The sequence below is a fragment of the Sus scrofa genome, chromosome X (assembly GCF_054392235.1).
Source record: "Sus scrofa isolate SSC_HxYL_T2T_F1_AM1 chromosome X, Sscrofa_HxYL_maternal_Yorkshire_Landrace_v2.0, whole genome shotgun sequence".
NCBI lineage: Eukaryota > Metazoa > Chordata > Mammalia > Artiodactyla > Suidae > Sus > Sus scrofa.
The window spans coordinates 98,887,820-98,903,872 of NC_139401.1; the positions used below are offsets into that span (position 1 = coordinate 98,887,820).

The following is a 16,053-nucleotide window of genomic DNA, read 5'->3' on the forward strand; positions in this document are numbered from 1 at the left end:
GGAAGATTATTCCAGAAAAAGGCAACACGGGCACAGTCTTGGAGTTGGAAGTGATCACATTATGTTTGGGGACAGTGAAAAATACTGTTGTCCTAGTGTGTGTGTGTGTGTGTGTGTGTGTGTGTGTGTGTGTGTGTGTGTGTGTGTTTATCATGAAGAGTATGAGATAAGGTCAGATTGGAAAGGTTGCTGGTGTTCCTTTTTGGAGACTTGAACTCCAGGCTGAGGAGTTTGAACATTATCCTCTATTCGGTAGAGACTTATCTGTGGCTTTGGACTCGGGCAATAACATGACGGAATCAACACTTTGCAGATATTAACCTGGCAGCAGTGTTCACAGAGGAATTGTATGGGGGCAAAGTCTAGAGGTAGGAGATGAAAAACTACTTAGGAAGTTGTTGTCATCCATCCATCCACCCACCCACCCATCTAGCCATCATTTATTCCAACCAGCATATGGGTATGTGATAAGTTAGGCACGAGATAATGAGGGCTTGCTACCAAGACGAGGAAGGGAAGCTTATAAGAAGCATTGCACATGAAGAATAGGTGATACGTTTTGAGTCTGCCAACTTCGGATGACTCTAAGAAGTGTGGTACCACTAATGCAAACATGGAAGTCACGGAAACGTACATGTTGGAATGAAGAGCTGTTCCTGCTACACGGAAGATGGCAAGTTATGAGCATAGCACCTTAATAATCTCTAAGCAGGACTGTCACTCATTATAAGTCCTGAAATTCAAGTGGAAAAAGAAGTTATACACATGGGAGGGATTTAAGGTATGAAATGGAGATCAGACGAGATACAACTAGGGGCTCGTCTCAATCGGAGATCTCATGAATTAAGGAAAAGTTCTTCCCGGCTGATGCTAGTACCACCTGTCTCAGAGGCTACTTTGACCCATTCCCGCTCATTACTTTGATGGTACTCAGAACAAAGAGTCGTCCAGCTTCCGCTTGAAATTTTCCAAGGATTATGACCTCATCACCTCCCAGGGCAGCTCTGTGACTCCTGGAGACTGCTCTGTTAGGAAGTTTTTCCACTACGTAGAACTGAAATCTATGTTGTTCTGTGAAACTGTACCATGATCCTTTCTCCCCATGAAGAACTTTAAGAGGATTGAAAACAGTGATTACAACTAGTCTTTTTTTTTTTTTTTTTTTTTAAGGGCTGCACCCGAGACGTAAGTTCCCAGGTGAAGAGTTGAATCATAGCTACAGCTGTCCGCCTATGCCACAGCCACGTCTGAGCCCTACCCCACAGCTCATGGCAATGCCAGATCCCCGACCCACTGAGCGAGGCCAGGGATTGAACCTGCATCCTCATGGATAGTAGTCAGATTCGTGTCCACTAAGCCACAACGAGAACTCCACAACTAGTCTTTTTATGACACGGTTCATCATGTATCTGGGTTAGTTTTCCAAGCCCAAAGCCATCTGATTCCCTGACTCACCTGGAAGTCCAGAGGGACCTTGTGGCCCTGGTAATCCATCTACTCCTTGATCTCCAGGAAGCCCCCGAGGTCCAGGCGATCCTGGTAGCCCAATTCCTGGGGGTCCAGTTGGACCAGTGTGGCCTTTTTCACCAGGAAGTCCTGGTAACCCCTTTTCACCAGGGAAGCCCAATCCTCCATCACCCTAGACGACACACAGGGAAGAAGGAAAGCCTGATTTAGAGACAGCTCTTGTAAGTGCTCTGACCACAGGAAAGAGATACTTAACCAGTGTGACCAAGGTTTTTTTTTTGCTTTTAGGGGCCATACCCCACAGCATATGGAAGTTCCCAGGCTAGGGGTTAAATCGGAGCTACAGCTGCCAGCCTCCGGCACAGCCACAGCAATGCAGGATCTGAGCTGCATCTGTGACCTACACCACAGCTCACAGCAGTGCCGGATCCTTAACCCACTGAGGGAGGCCAGGGATCGAACCCGCATCCTCTTGGATCCTAGTCAGATTTGTTTCCACTGTGCCACAACGGGAACTCCTGAAGCTTTTATTTTTTTATTTATTTATTTTTGGTTAAAATTCTCTATCACTCTGGCTTATCAATCAATTCCTCTGGGTTAATGGGAATGAAGCTTGTCAACCCTAGGTGACCTGATAATACAAAAGGTTCCTGATTGGTGGGGACAACGAGGCAGGAACCAGCAGGATAACACCCCTGGGGAGGGGTTGTCACAGAAAGTAGCTGGCTCACTACATGCAAGGAAAAGCTCTCGAGAAGCTGAAGCATTTTAAATGCAATGGTTGGTTGTCACTGGCATTTATCAAGGGAGCCACTGACCCATTCCGGAGGGGGGGAAAAAAAACGATTCCCATTTTATAGAAAGGAAAAGCAAAGACCCAAAAGGGTCAGTGGCAGAGGCAGGAAGAGATATACTGGACAATCTGCCCCCCCCCCATTTCATGGTCTAGTAGCCATTGGAAACCCCACCTCCCCAAGTCAGGTATGAGGGTTCATAGAGCTAGTCACCCAGAAACAATCCACTTACCGGAAGGCCTGGGAGACCTGGTAAACCTGGTATTCCATCCTTGCCTGGCACGCCTGGCTCACCAGGGAGCCCCTGCAGCCCAGGATCACCCTGATCGCCTGGCAACCCTGATCCTGTACTGAGGCTCGGTTCCCCTTTCTTTCCTTTGGGACCTGCTGGACCTTGAGGCCCAAATAAACCCTGCCAAAAAGACAAAGGGAACAATCAGGAGACACAGACTTCATAGGATTCTGGTACCTCACATTGGTCTGACCTAAAACAGGTCCTTGGGTACATTTTGGCACAGTCCTGGACACTGGATTCTGTGGTCATCTTGGATTCTAACTGGCCCTTTTTTCTTTTCTTACCCTTTCTAAATGTTGAAATCTTTGAGGATGGGACTCAATTCCAATTTTATCTTCAGGGCCCAGCACAGTGCTGAGCAAATGTAAATAATTTTGTGCATGGAAGGGAGGGAATTAAGGATGGGATATAGGGAGGGAACACAGGTAGGTTGCAGCAGAAAGGGCCCTTAGAGAGCATCTCGACAGACTTCTTCATATTACAGATCAAAACCCTCAAGCTTTGTTTTATCCCCACCTTTCATGTGTTTTTAGGGAAGTGACTGGTGAGGCATGTGGGGCGTTTGGCTCCCTCAGGGCCAAAGTTTGGTGAGACTTACGGGATCCCCTGATGGGCCCTGTGCACCCCCAGAGCCTGGATCTCCTCTGGTTCCTTTAGGGCCTGGAGGGCCCAGGAGACCTGGTGGCCCAGGCAGGCCTGACTCCCCTGGGGGTCCAACGTTGGAAATACCACCATCACAAGCACAGAAACCCGAGTCCCCTAGAGAAAAAAAAACAACAGGCGACATTAAACAAGGTAGGCCATCTTTCCAAGAAGAGGAAAGACCTGTCAGAGGTAATTTGTGACCTGGACATGTCTATGGAGAGAATCAGAAGACCTGCCAAGAATAGACTCAAAGGAACTAGGTTTCCTCTTTGTCAAAGTACCTTTATGCTGGGGATTTGGATTTCATTCATCTAGGGTGGGGCCCAGCCACGAGTGAGTCTTATGTGCAGCCAGAGCTGAGAACCACTGACCCATGCTAACTAACCAACTGAGAGTGTGGAATCCAAGCCACTTGAAGGTTCTATTCCCCAAAGTGTCTTCTCCCTGTGTTTTGCACACAAATGCCAAATACATTGATGATAGAGATGTCAGCAAAGCATCTTTGAAGAGATATCAAGGAGTCACCAGCGCTATAGCCCACCCACCTATACCTTCCATGCTTATAGTCTAGGAAATGAGACTTTGGGCCATTTCCCTAAGATCCTGAAGGACCTCTGTATTTTTTTTTTTTTCTTTTTCTTTTTAGGGCCACACGTGTGGCATATGGTAGTTCCCAGGCCAGGGCTTGAATTGAAGCTGCAGCTTCTTGGCCTACACCACAGCCACAGCAACACTGGATCCAAGCTGTGTTTTCAACCTACACCACAGCTCATGGCAACGCCAGATCCTAAACCCACTGAGCAAGGCCAGGGATCGAACCCACATCCTCATGGATACTAGTTGGGTTCATTACTGCTGAGCCACAATGGGAACTCCCGAAAGGATCTCTTCTTACTTTTAGAAACTTGATAATCACTGAAGCTCTGAAAGAACAGTCTGTTCTCCACATAATCATTTCTCATGTGATCCATGGACCTCCTGTATGAGTCACTGGGATGCTTGTTTATAAAGCAGCTTGCTGGGCCTCACCCCAGGTCTAATCAATCAGACTCTTAGGAGGCCAGACCTAAGAATTTAATTTGTAGTAATCTCTTTCTGGGTGATTCTCATGTCTAATGAATCACCTGAGAATCATTATCACCATTCCAGAGAGAGAGAGAGACAGACAGACAGAGAGAGAGAGAACAACATTCTGGTCCCATGAGCATATAGAAGGAAAGCAGTAGAGTTGGCCCTGTTTGAAGTATGAGAATGGCGTCAGGAGCACACTAGCTCTGTCGTGAGTCAGGGAAGGGCCTAAAGTTGACATCCTAGGTCTAGAATTGAAATCTAGGAGTTCTGGGGGTGTCTCAGTGGTAACGAACCCAACTAGGATCCATGAGGATGCAGGTTCCATCTCTGGACTCACTCAGTGGGTTAAAGATCCAGTGTTGCTGTGAGCTGTGGTGTAGGTCACAGATGCAGCTCAGATCCTGTGTTGCTGTGGCTGTAGTGTAGGCTGACATCTGCAGTTCCGATTTGACCCCTAGCCTGGGAACTTCCATATGCTGTAGGTGCAGCCCTAAAAAGACACACACACACACACACACACACACACACAAAACCCTGAAAAGTGGGAGTTCCCTGGTGACTTCGTGGTTAAGGATCTGGCGTTGTCACTGCTGTGACATTTGATCCCTGGCCCTGGAACTTCTAAATGCTACAGGTGAAGCCAAAAAAAAAAAAAAAAAAAAAAAAAAAGACTTCTAATTTAACATCCTTTCCCCACAAAGAGTCTTCTCTGGATCTGTAGAGTAGAGATAGAGCTTTCAGAACCTTCTGAACTAGCTCCTATGCTTCGGTTAGAGGGACTTTATGAGAGCGCAGTGAGAAAGGAGAGGGATGAGTTAAAACCTTTCTGTTTGAGGTTGAGGACAGCTGTTGATGCCTTGAGAAAAGAGAAGAGATCTCAGGTATCTGAAAGCCCCCGTCATCTCTAAACCTCTCTTTCCCCCCCCAAAAAAAACATCCAAGACAGGGACCTGAAATCTCCAGCAAGTCACCTCTTCCTCCACCCTGCCCTGGGCTCGATCTATAATGAATTGATTTCTTTGCCCTTCTAGCATCTTCCTTCCCCTCAGAGGAGGAAGAGGAGGAATGACCCCAAGACAGCCAGGAGATGGAGGACACAGTGCAGCCACCGGCTGGGGTCATCAATCTATCTCTCAACTTCAGTGGGGACAGGAATGGTTTTCCTGGAGCCAGTTGGCTTTGTTCAGAGTTCCAGGTCGTGACCTGTTCAGAGCTGAAGGTTATGATAAGTGACTTCCCGTCTTGGCCTTTGAAAACTGAGAGGGGGAGTTCCCGTCGTGGCGCAGTGGTTAACGAATCCGACTAGGAACCATGAGGTGGCGGCTTTGGGTTGCTCAGTGGGTTGATGATCCGGCGTTGCCGTGAGCTGTAGTGTAGGTCGCAGACACGGCTCGGATCCCACGTTGCTGTGGCTCTGGCGTAGGCCCGTGGCTACAGCTCCAATTCGACCCCTAGCCTGGGAACCTCCATATGCCGCGGAAGCGGCCCTAGAAATAGCAAAAAGCCAAACAGGGAAAAAAAAAAAAAGAAAACTGAGAGGGGTTGCAGAATGCGCAGAATACCTCCTGCAGGTGGAGGGGGGCAGGCAGAGGAGCCTGGGAGCCCCTTTGTCCTGTGTGAGCTTGATCGCTGTCTCCATCTTGGAGCCCCATAGGTGGCACTTCCAACAGGCCTATAATCACATTCCCCGTCAAGCGCCAAGACGGCTCCCGTTCAGGTTCCCAAGGCTGTTGGTTTGCTCATTCCCAGGGGCCCTTCTCCAAGGAGTGTGGGGAAGACAGAAACCGAGGAACGCACCTTTCATTCCTTTGGGGCCTGGGTTTCCTTTTGGACCTCGTTCTCCTCGGAGTCCAGGAGACCCTGGCTCTAGGCCCTGGAGGGTTCCCGTCTCAAATGCTGGACCTGTAGGTAAAAGCAACAGCAAAGATTGGCAACAGATAGGAGCCTGGGATCATGTGACTTAGCAGAGCTACTCGGTCATCAAGGGTCCTTGAGTCTCAACCACCAGAACAGAGACACCTTCCCCCCCCAAAAAAAAACATCCAAGACAGAGACCTGAAATTGGTAGCAAGTCACCCGCTGTTGGCTCAATTCACTCTACTACTTATAGAAGGTCTAATATGTTCCAGGCACTGGACTAGACACTGCAGATAAGGAATAACCAAGGCGGCTTCAGTAACTCAGTCCCCGTGTCTATCCCAGGAAGTCCTCTTAGGACAAAAGAGGAAATGGGTACAAGCCACAGCGGTCAGGGGATGAGGTCACAAAAAGCTTTCAGCGCATATTTCTAGCCTTTTTTTTTTTTTGTCTTTTTAGGACTGCACCCGTGGCATATGGAGGTTCCCAGGTTAGAGGTCAAATGGGACTGTAGCTGCTGGCCTATGCCACAGCCACAGTCACGCCAGATCCAAGCTGCATCTGTGACCTACACTGCAGCTCAGGGCAACACCAGATCCTTAACCCACGGAGTGAGGCCAGGGATCGAACCCGCATCCTCATCGGCTACTAGTCAGGTGCGTAACCCACTGAGCCACAATGGGAACGCCCTCTAGCCTTTTTCTCAGAATCTGGAATTCCATACTCAGAAGATCGAAAGAGAATCGGCCCTGTGGAGGCGTTCAGCAGCCACCTTGAGGATCCAGGCTTGTTTTCTCATTTCTCAAGCTCCCAGGCCACCCCACTGGAGCCCTGAAGACCACTGGTTCTACTGGGCCACCAGGGAACTCCAGGTGGCTTTAAAAGTCATGTCTGAGCTTTATGTTTGGAACATTCACTGCCTGGCACTGTTCCTTCCGGAGCTGCATGATCCCAGGCCTAGGAGCTGTGAGGACAATGCAGGAGGAAATGAAGTGACTGCGCAAGTTGGGAGGCATTAGGCAGTGTCTGGTCCTCGGGATGCCCCTGGCTGGCTTATGCCTTGATGAACTCTCGGATTGCTGTGGTCCCCAACCTGTGCAATGCTCCCTCCCTCAAAATGTAGGGACATTCCGTGGTCTGGATCACACTTGAGTCTCCAGACCAAACAGAGGAATGCACAACTTACCGGGTGGGCCTGGTAGGCCTGGCAGGCCTGGCAAACCATCTCTGCCAGGGAGGCCAGCTGGCCCAATTGTGGTGCGGCCGGGGTTTCCTTGGTCCCCTTTCAGGCCTGGAACGCCCTGGGGCCCTAGAGCACCGGGAACACCTGCAAAGAGAAGCCCCCCCCCCGCAAAAAAAAAAAAGGCTAATCATAGCACCCTCTTCTTCCAGGGTGTTCTCATTGGTGTCATATGTTAGAAATGGAGTCCAAGGAAGAATTTGGGAACGCAGTTGCCCTTCTCCTGCCCTTGAGTTAGAAGCGTCTCTAGGAATCATCTAGAGTTGACTGGGGACATAGAGGCCCTCTTGGGGAAACAGAGGCCCGAAGAGGTATGGTCAGGGATGCAGAACTTCGCAGTGGCAAACCTTAGAGGGAAACCTGTGTCTCCAGCCTCTATTTTTAGATTTTTTTCCCCACCTTGGTTCTGGGACCAGCTGTACCTCCTCCAATGGGCTGTTTTGAAAGCACAGGTATCCTTACAGAGGCCTGTCTCCAAGGAATTTAGAAACTGGTGTCTTTTAATTTTCATTTTTTATTTTTGGCCACGCCTGCAGCATGCAGAAGTTCCCAGGGCAGGATCAAACCCATGCCACAGCAGTGACCCGAGCCACAGCAGTGACAACGCCTGATCCTTAACCTGCTGGGCCACCAGGGAACTCCAGGTGTCTTTAAAAGTAATGTCTGAGGCTTTATATTTGGAATACCACTGTCTTCCAAACTCTGGCATGCCCTTTCTCTGATTATGACTAGGGAGTGACATATGAGTGTGTTCCTGCAATGGTTGTTTCAAGGGCGTCAGTGCATCTGTAGGCTTCTGGGGCCATTTAGTCTCTTAAGAAAAAAGCGAAGGCCTGGGTACAAACTTTCTTCTTTTTCTTCGTTTTTTTTTTTTTGGCTTTTTAGGACTGTGCCCGCAGCATGTGGAAGTTCCTGGGCTAGGGGTTGAATCAAAGCTGCAGCTGCCAGCCTATGACACAGGCACAGCATTGCCAGATCTGTGCCACATCCGCAACCTATGCCGCAGCTTGTGGCAACACTGGACCCTTAACCCACTGAGCAAGGCCAGGGATTGAACCTGCATCCTCGCGGATACTAGTCAGGTTCTTAACCTGCTGAGCCACAACGGGAACTCCCTACTCTGGGCTTTTGTTAGCTCCTTCTGGCAAGCGTCAGCTGGGATGGCACATCCATAAAAGAGGAACAGGGCTCTGGCAGCCCAACCCCGGCCTCCCCTGGCTGCTGCTGCAAGCCACAGTGATGGTCTAGGACTGCCTGTCTAGCTGTGGCGCATTATTACTATTTTTTAAAATCTTTTTAGGGCCGCACCCGTGGCATATGGAGGTTCCCAGGCTAGGGGTCCAATCGGAGCTACAGCTGCCAGCCTACATCACAGCCATAGCAACAGCAGATCCGAGCCATGTCTGTGACCTACACCACAGCTCATGGCCACACCGGATCCTTAACCCACTGAGCGAGGGCAGGGATCGAACCTGCAACCTCATGGTTCCTAGTCAGATTCATTTCCACTGCACCACGATGGGAACGTCTATGGTGCATTACTGAGGTCAAAAGAAAGCTGCTCACCCAAGCCCTATCCTCATATACACTAGCCTTGGGCGGGCTGTCAGGAGCTTACTGACCATAGCCTTCTTTTCTTTTTTCTTTTTAGGGCCACACCTGCAGTATATAGAAGTTCCCAGGCTGGGGTCGAATTGGAGCTGCAGCTGCCGGTATACACCACAGACACAGCAACGCCAGATCCTTAACCCACTTGCAGGGCTAGAAATCAAACCCGCATACTCATAGATACTAGTCGGGTTCATTATCACTGAGCCACAACAGGAACTCCATTTAATTTTATTGAAGTCTAGTTGATTTTCAATGTTGTATTAATTTCTGCTGAACAGCAAGGTGCTTCAGATATATATATTCTTTTTTTTTTTTTTTTGGTCTTTTTAGGACCACACCCATAGCATATGGAAGTTCCCAGGCTAGGAGTCCAATCAGAGCTACAGCTGCCAGCCTGCACCACAGCCACAGCAACACAGGATCTGAGTGGCATCTGCGACCTACACCACAGCTCATGGCAATGCTGGATCCTTAACCCACTGAACAGGGCCAGGAATCAAACCTGCATCCTCATGGATACTCACCAGGTTCATTACCACTGAGCCACAACGGGAACTCTGATATGAATATATGAATATATATATATATATACACTTTTCATATTCTTTTCCATTATGGTTTATCACAGGGTATTGAACAGAGTTCCCTGTGCTACACAGTAGGACCCTGTGGTTTATCCATCCTATAAATAATCGTTTGCCTCCGCTAATCCCAAACTCCCAACCCTCCCTTCCCCCACCCCCTAGTCTACCTTCCTTTGACTTGGCTCGGTATGTACCCAGAGCAGAGCCATAGAGGGGGATGCTGGGCACCAGAGCGGACAGATCTGTGCAGGATGGTGGGTTAGTTTGTTTCACCTGATAAAGCTGGTAATCCAGGGACACCGGAAGGGCCAGGCAGGCCCTGGATGCCTTCATCTCCTTTTAGGCCTGGGAGGCCTGGCATACCGGGGTCTCCAGGATAACCTGACATTGGGGGGAAGAAAGTAAGCAAACCAATGAGAGGTCCACAAAAGCTGCAAGATGTCCTCAGGTTAGAAGCCCTTCTTGCCTTTCCCGGGTCTCCCAGATGCTCATGCTGTCATGCGATAGTGGGCCCATTTGAGCTAAGGCTCTCCTAGTGTTCAGAATTGGCCTGGCCAGGGCTTATCTTCCATGGTAAGATCTGCTAAGAACTAGGAAGGGTCTTCTCCTACTCATAATCTGCTGTAGTGCCTCCAATGTCTACCATTTGAGTGAAGGTGTTGAGGTCTACGCTTCATGTTATGCACAGGTTTCTGGGGCATGGAACATAGGAAGCCACTGTCAACCTTGAAGACCTCAGCTTCAGTGAGTTTCCCAGACAGGGCACGGGTGTGAGGGTTTGTGAAGAGAGGGATATTTTAGGAGGCCCAGGTGGAACGTGCCCATAGTAGACGCCTTTGGTCAAGCGAGAAGTAGCTGGAGCCACTGGGCATCTGGATCTCTGGAGAAGGCAAAGGGAAGAGCTGGGTACACACAGTAACTAGAATAAGAGGTGAAGACACTCTTTCAAAGTGTCGAACTGTTGAAGGCTGGCAACCACTTGCTCCCCTAGCCAAAGATCCTTTTCCACTTCCTGTGAAATTGTCAAACTCAAGCACGTGTGGGATCACATACATGAGACGCCCCGTGTCCCATAGTATCAGGCTGAAGTTAGCCTAGCTGGGAAGGCATGATCCTTCCCTAAGCATCACTAGGAGAACCACTGTTAGCCAATCTGGACCCCGGTTGACCCAAATCCTGCTCTTGGTGGACCCAATTCAAACATGGAGTGTGTGCTTGGCTTCTTTGCTCAAGACATTGGAGTTAACTTCATCCCCCAAGTTCAGGACCCATGAGTGGCCCTCATGGGTGTAGGGTTAAGCAGCAATCCGGTGGGTAAGTATCCTTTTAACAATGACAGGGGATATGGAGTTCAATGCCCTGTCTTTTTTTTCCCCACTCAAATCAAGGAAAAGTTGTACCTGAGATCACAGCACCATCTGTATCGATGAAAACATCGGGGCCTGGTGGGCCAACACCACCCTTCTCGCCCTGCAAAGATTAAATACATGAAATATAAATATATCTGTGACCTTATCACCTAAGATTTATGTTCCCTCAAAACCATTTGTCAAGACAATGAAAGGTTCCTCCTGCTTAACCCCTGATGTCCAGGGCCAAAGAGTCCATGGTGCATTTCAAAGTCCAATACATTTAAGATGCAGGTGACACAAGGCAGGCCAGAGGCTGGACACTCAATTGCAAACCTGTCAAGGACAAGGGAACCCAATTTTATCTTGCAACCTGATTCTAGGACAATCTGCTTCTGGGCTTGGGGAAACCTACTGCAGGCTCCGACAACATGGCGAAACCCAAGTTGTGCTCAGGAAGCAGCAGAATTTCAACTTTTTTCCCCCCACGTTCAGGAGGCTTGGGACTCTGCTATGGTCACGGTCCTTGTTAGAGGATGATGTCAGGCCGAGGAAGTCAGGAGTCCTAATGCTCTCAAAAGAGGGACTCGGGTCCTAGGATCAGAGAGAGTGACACATCCAGGGTGGAGAGGTAGGCGCTGGCTGCCCCAGATGCGGGCAATAAGGGCAATGCATTGGCTGAGAGAATTTAAAAACAGTAACAGAACCAAAAAGTTGGCCATTCTAAACAATGTCAGTAATAAAACATTTCTCCTTGTAGGGAGGAATTTTCTCCCGCCCCCAGCCCCACCTCTTAATCTATCACTGATTAAGTCATGTCTAAGGGATGCTTCTCAACTTTGTGTGTTCAAAGTAGGTTGTACATGTTTCGTCTGACAAGGGTGACAACTAAAATGTCAAAATGGAGTTCCTGTCGTGGCGCGGTGGAAACGAATCTGACTAGGAACCATGAGGTTGTGGGTTTGATCCCTGACCTCACTCAGTGGGTTAAGGATCTGGCGTTGCCATGAGCTGTGGTGTAGGTTGAAAACACAGCTTGGATCCAGTGTTGCTGTGGCTGTGGTGTAGGCCAAGAAGCTGCAGCTTCAATTCAAGCCCTAGCTTGGGAACCTCCATGTGCTGCAGATATGGCCCTAAAAAGCAATAAATAAATAAAAAGTCAAAATACTAAAAAAGACTCCGTCTCATTAAGTGGGCATTTGCTACGATCTGAATGTTTGTGTCCCCCCAAAATTTATGTGGTAAACCTAACACCCAAGGCGAAGATTTTAGGAGGTGAGGCCTCTGGGAGGTGATTAGGTCTCGAGGGCAGAGCTCCCACCATTAGGATCAGGGCCCTTATCAAAGAAGCCAAGAGAGCTAGCTTGTCCCTTCTACCATGTAAGGGCACAGAAATAAGTAGGCAGTTCGTGGGCATTCTGGTTGTGGTGCAGTGGGTTACGAACCCAACTAGTATCCATGAGGATGTGGGTTCGATCCCTGGCCTTGCTCAGTGGGCTAAGGATCTGGTGTTGCCATGGGCTGTGGTGTAGGTCGCAGATGCATCTCGGGTCCCGCATTGCTGTGGCTGTGGCGGAGGCTGGCAACTGCAGCTCTGATTTGACGCTAGCCTGGGAACTTCCATATGCCACAGGTGTGGCCCTAAAAAAAAAAAAAAAAAAAAAAAAAAATAGGCAGTTTGCAAGCTGGAAGAGGATCTGTACCAGAACCCAGCCCTGCTGGCACCCTGATCTCAGATGTCCAGCCTCCAGAACTGTGAGGAATAAATTTCTATTGTTTATAAGCTGCCCAGTCTATGGTACTTTGTCATAGCAGCCCAAATGGACCCAACAGCATTTATAGTAATTCTTCACGCTTCCATCTCCCCAATCCTGGATTCTCACTTCCCAACAACATTACCTTAATTCCTGGGAATCCATTCAGCCCAGGGGAACCCGAGGACCCCTTACTGCCCTGTGACAGAAACAATTACCATTAAATTGAATGTCTAAGAGCAGAAGAGAGGCTGGTTTTTTAATTAGGCCAGGGCCAATGGCACCGGGATTTTGGCTGGCATTCCAGGGTATGTGTGATTATGCACAACTCAGGAAATTGTAAAATGTTCCAGAAGGCAATATGGCGCCAGGTAGCCAACGTGCATGTCAGGAGGTACAAGAGCGACAAGGCTAGAGACGAAGACAAGAAGACTGGTCTTGCTAGACCCTGATAGCCTGTTAAAGAAGTAGGACTGCATCATTGGCATGGCACCAAACTTAATAGTGGATACTCATCTTGGTGAAAAACAAAAGAAGCAAGTGGCTGAGGTTTTATCAAGCAAAGAGAGGCTGACAGTTTGCATGATAAGCAGTGTTTCCTTTGGGATCGATGGTCAGGTTAAGTAAAGCAAGGGGGCCTTTTCCTAAGGATTTTATACACCAAGACTTTAATGATATTAACCAAAATACCTGACTCCCTGGAGCGCCTTGGACTCCTTCTAAACCCATGGGACCCTGTGAAAAGAATAGAGGCACCTTAGAAAGATTAATAGCCCACCCTAGACAAAGCCACTAGACTTACATAACAAAGCCATCCAACTGAGTTCAGGATTTAGCAGCTCCTACAATCAGGTAAGAGAATGTTCCTGGACTTGGCTTAATGACTTCTTTCTAAGCGCTAATCCATTGGGCTGAATAGCCACACAGGGAATTTTTAAAGCGCTAAATAAATGGAAACATTTTAAGTACTAGGTGGGATTTGGTAGAAGGGCTGGTTGGTATTATACTTGGTCTGCGTTAGTTCCAAGTCAGGAGATTTTTAAATAGATGGTGGGAGGGCCTCTTGTCTCTCACCCCGAATGCCTTCTTTGTCAGTGACTTTGTGTTTTAGAGACAGGGGAGTAGAGCAAAGTGGAGTAAAAAGTGTCAGGGGAATGGATGAACATCGCTGAGTTCTCAAAAGACCCTTTAACAAGCTTCATGGCCAAGCTAAGGACACAAATGTTGCTTAAGGCTAAGGTTAACCAATTGCTTATAACCCAAGACCTAAGTGCCTGAAGCTAGGAGTCAGAGAGGCTAACAATTCTTTCTCCACTTCAAGTGAAGTATTATTGGAAACTCCAGACTCCAAGCACTACTCAATATGTTCTAGAACTTTCCGGGCTTGTTTCTGTCTTACAAAAATTGCACTTGGACTTCTTTCTTCCATTCCTGCAAACTGCCCCTCCGCTCACATTCCCTTAGGATAGAATAGAGTGAAAGACAACACTCACGTCATTCTTTAGCCCAGAAGATAATACCTGAGGCCAAGGAGAGGAAACAGGCTGAGTAGCCTGGTGTAGGGGGTACATCGTTCCTTATTCAAGGGAGCTGCTAAGTCAAAGGAATAGGGCAAAGTGGGCAGGGAGAGGTCTTGAGGGACCTGCCTGAGGGCTGAGAAAGGGAAGCAAGAGAAGCTCAGGTGGCCATCAAGTTACATAAATATTCGAACAGGAAAGAACATGGACTTGACAGACCCAAGCAAGCAACATTCCAGTTCCATACCCTAGGTCCCGGCAGACCAGGGATTCCCTTTTCTCCTTTTTCTCCAGCAAGTCCAAATCCCTAAAGGAAAAAAAAAAAAACCCATAAGTTATAACATTCATCTCCTCATAGGTCTCCTGGCTCCATCCAAAGCAAGGTGGTACTTTGCCTACCAGCTCCACTGTCCCACTGGGGAGGCTCACCATGCTGAGTGTCTTGTCACCGTCTCAGGAGCATACAGGGCTTGGATATAATTTGAACCATCCATCCATGCCTCCTTTTTGGTTCTAGAAGTAATATTGTCTTCCCCAAACACTATTACAAGTATTCATAGAAACATGAACTCGTGGCCTAGAAATGTTGACAGATCTAACCTCATTGATTTTACAGATGGAGAGACTAACACTCAGAAGGGTCAAGCATCTTGTATGGGTTATAGAGTCAATGAGACAGTCAGGGCTTCTGACTTGCATCCCAGGGTCCTTTCCATGAGACCGGGCTCCCTCCTACCATCTAGGAGCTTGGTTCTTTGACTCACAAATGGAGAACTGTGTGAATCCTTGGGGGTTGACAGTAGAGAGAAGAGCTTTTGCCCTTTGGAGCTATGATGTCTGCAACATCCTCTCCAGTGGGAAGCAGTATTTTTATCTAAGTGTGGTCTAGAAGTCTGCAGGCCCTGGGAACATTCCAAAAGGGACTGCAAGATGGTTGCCAACCCCTCTTGCCCTGCTCACAGGGCAAGGTAAGGGCTTGCAGCCTTGGACATGGCTTGGGGATTCTCGAGGGACAAGCAGAAATCCAGAAAGCAGAGTGAATGAGAAAACTTTCCCTCAGCCCTGGGTCCAGGGCAAGCATGTTCTGAGCCTCCCGAGACACAGAAGGGTTCATTACCAAAGTGGATAAAAAGTCTTTTGACGGCAAACCGAAATCAAGGTCGCTTTGCTGTTATTGTTTAAAATTGAACATTCTGGAGCAGAGATGTTGGCAAATAGCACTTCAGCCTATTGGGAGAGTGAAGGATGCAGTGAAGTTTTTGCAAATGTAAGCTTGAGAAAGACACTAAATGTTGTGACTCATCTCCTGTGGTCCTCTTGATGTGACCTGGCTTCGCTGGTTGTGAAAGCTCTGCTCTGATCCCATTTGTAGTTTTTTCTTCCTCTAACATACTCAGAGCATTCCCATGGGTACTGAAAGCCGGCTGAATAGCCCTTAGCTTTCGAGGCCCAAGGTTTTCTTGTTTTGCTTTGTTTCTCAATGTGGATTGTTGTTCCGGGGGCGTGGGTAGTGTCTGTCTGTGAAGGGTCCAATTCAAAGCAGGCTTTGGTTCCTACTTGCCTTTTCTCTTCTACATCTACAGTCAGGAGTCAAATAGCTCAGACCTCATGCTGAACGGGATTTCTATTTGAAAAGTAGGAGTCAAACTGAATGCAAACTGATGTATTGGAAATGTTAAGTTCTGCAGCTCAAATTGGAAACCAAGGCGTGCTGCCCCCTGGTGGCGTGTGCCTATTGGCATCGGAAGTCAAATACTTCATGCAGCCTTCCCTGGCCTGTGCATGCAACTACCCACACTCCCCCAATGTCTTCAAGCACTGAGATGGTTATGGATGAAAGTCTGTGAGCAGAAGGTCTATATCACAACC

The 16,053-nt window shown here is 48.3% G+C and overlaps 1 protein-coding gene across 6 annotated transcripts in view; it reads right to left on the reverse strand.

The window, feature by feature from the left end:
* The window catches only part of COL4A6 (collagen type IV alpha 6 chain), a 322,865-nt gene that overhangs the window by 29,161 nt on the left and 277,651 nt on the right, over positions 1-16,053 (reverse strand). For all 6 annotated transcript variants that reach the window (XM_085008128.1, XM_085008127.1, XM_085008126.1 and 3 more), the window contains 10 exons: positions 14,432-14,491; positions 13,358-13,402; positions 12,813-12,866; positions 10,965-11,034; positions 9,838-9,945; positions 7,316-7,456; positions 6,070-6,174; positions 3,155-3,315; positions 2,494-2,673; positions 1,456-1,639 (listed from right to left, as the gene is read on the reverse strand). In XM_085008128.1, coding sequence (XP_084864254.1) covers positions 1,456-1,639; positions 2,494-2,673; positions 3,155-3,315; positions 6,070-6,174; positions 7,316-7,456; positions 9,838-9,945; positions 10,965-11,034; positions 12,813-12,866; positions 13,358-13,402; positions 14,432-14,491 — 1,108 coding nt within the window. The remainder of the gene's footprint in view (positions 1-1,455; positions 1,640-2,493; positions 2,674-3,154; positions 3,316-6,069; positions 6,175-7,315; positions 7,457-9,837; positions 9,946-10,964; positions 11,035-12,812; positions 12,867-13,357; positions 13,403-14,431; positions 14,492-16,053) is intronic.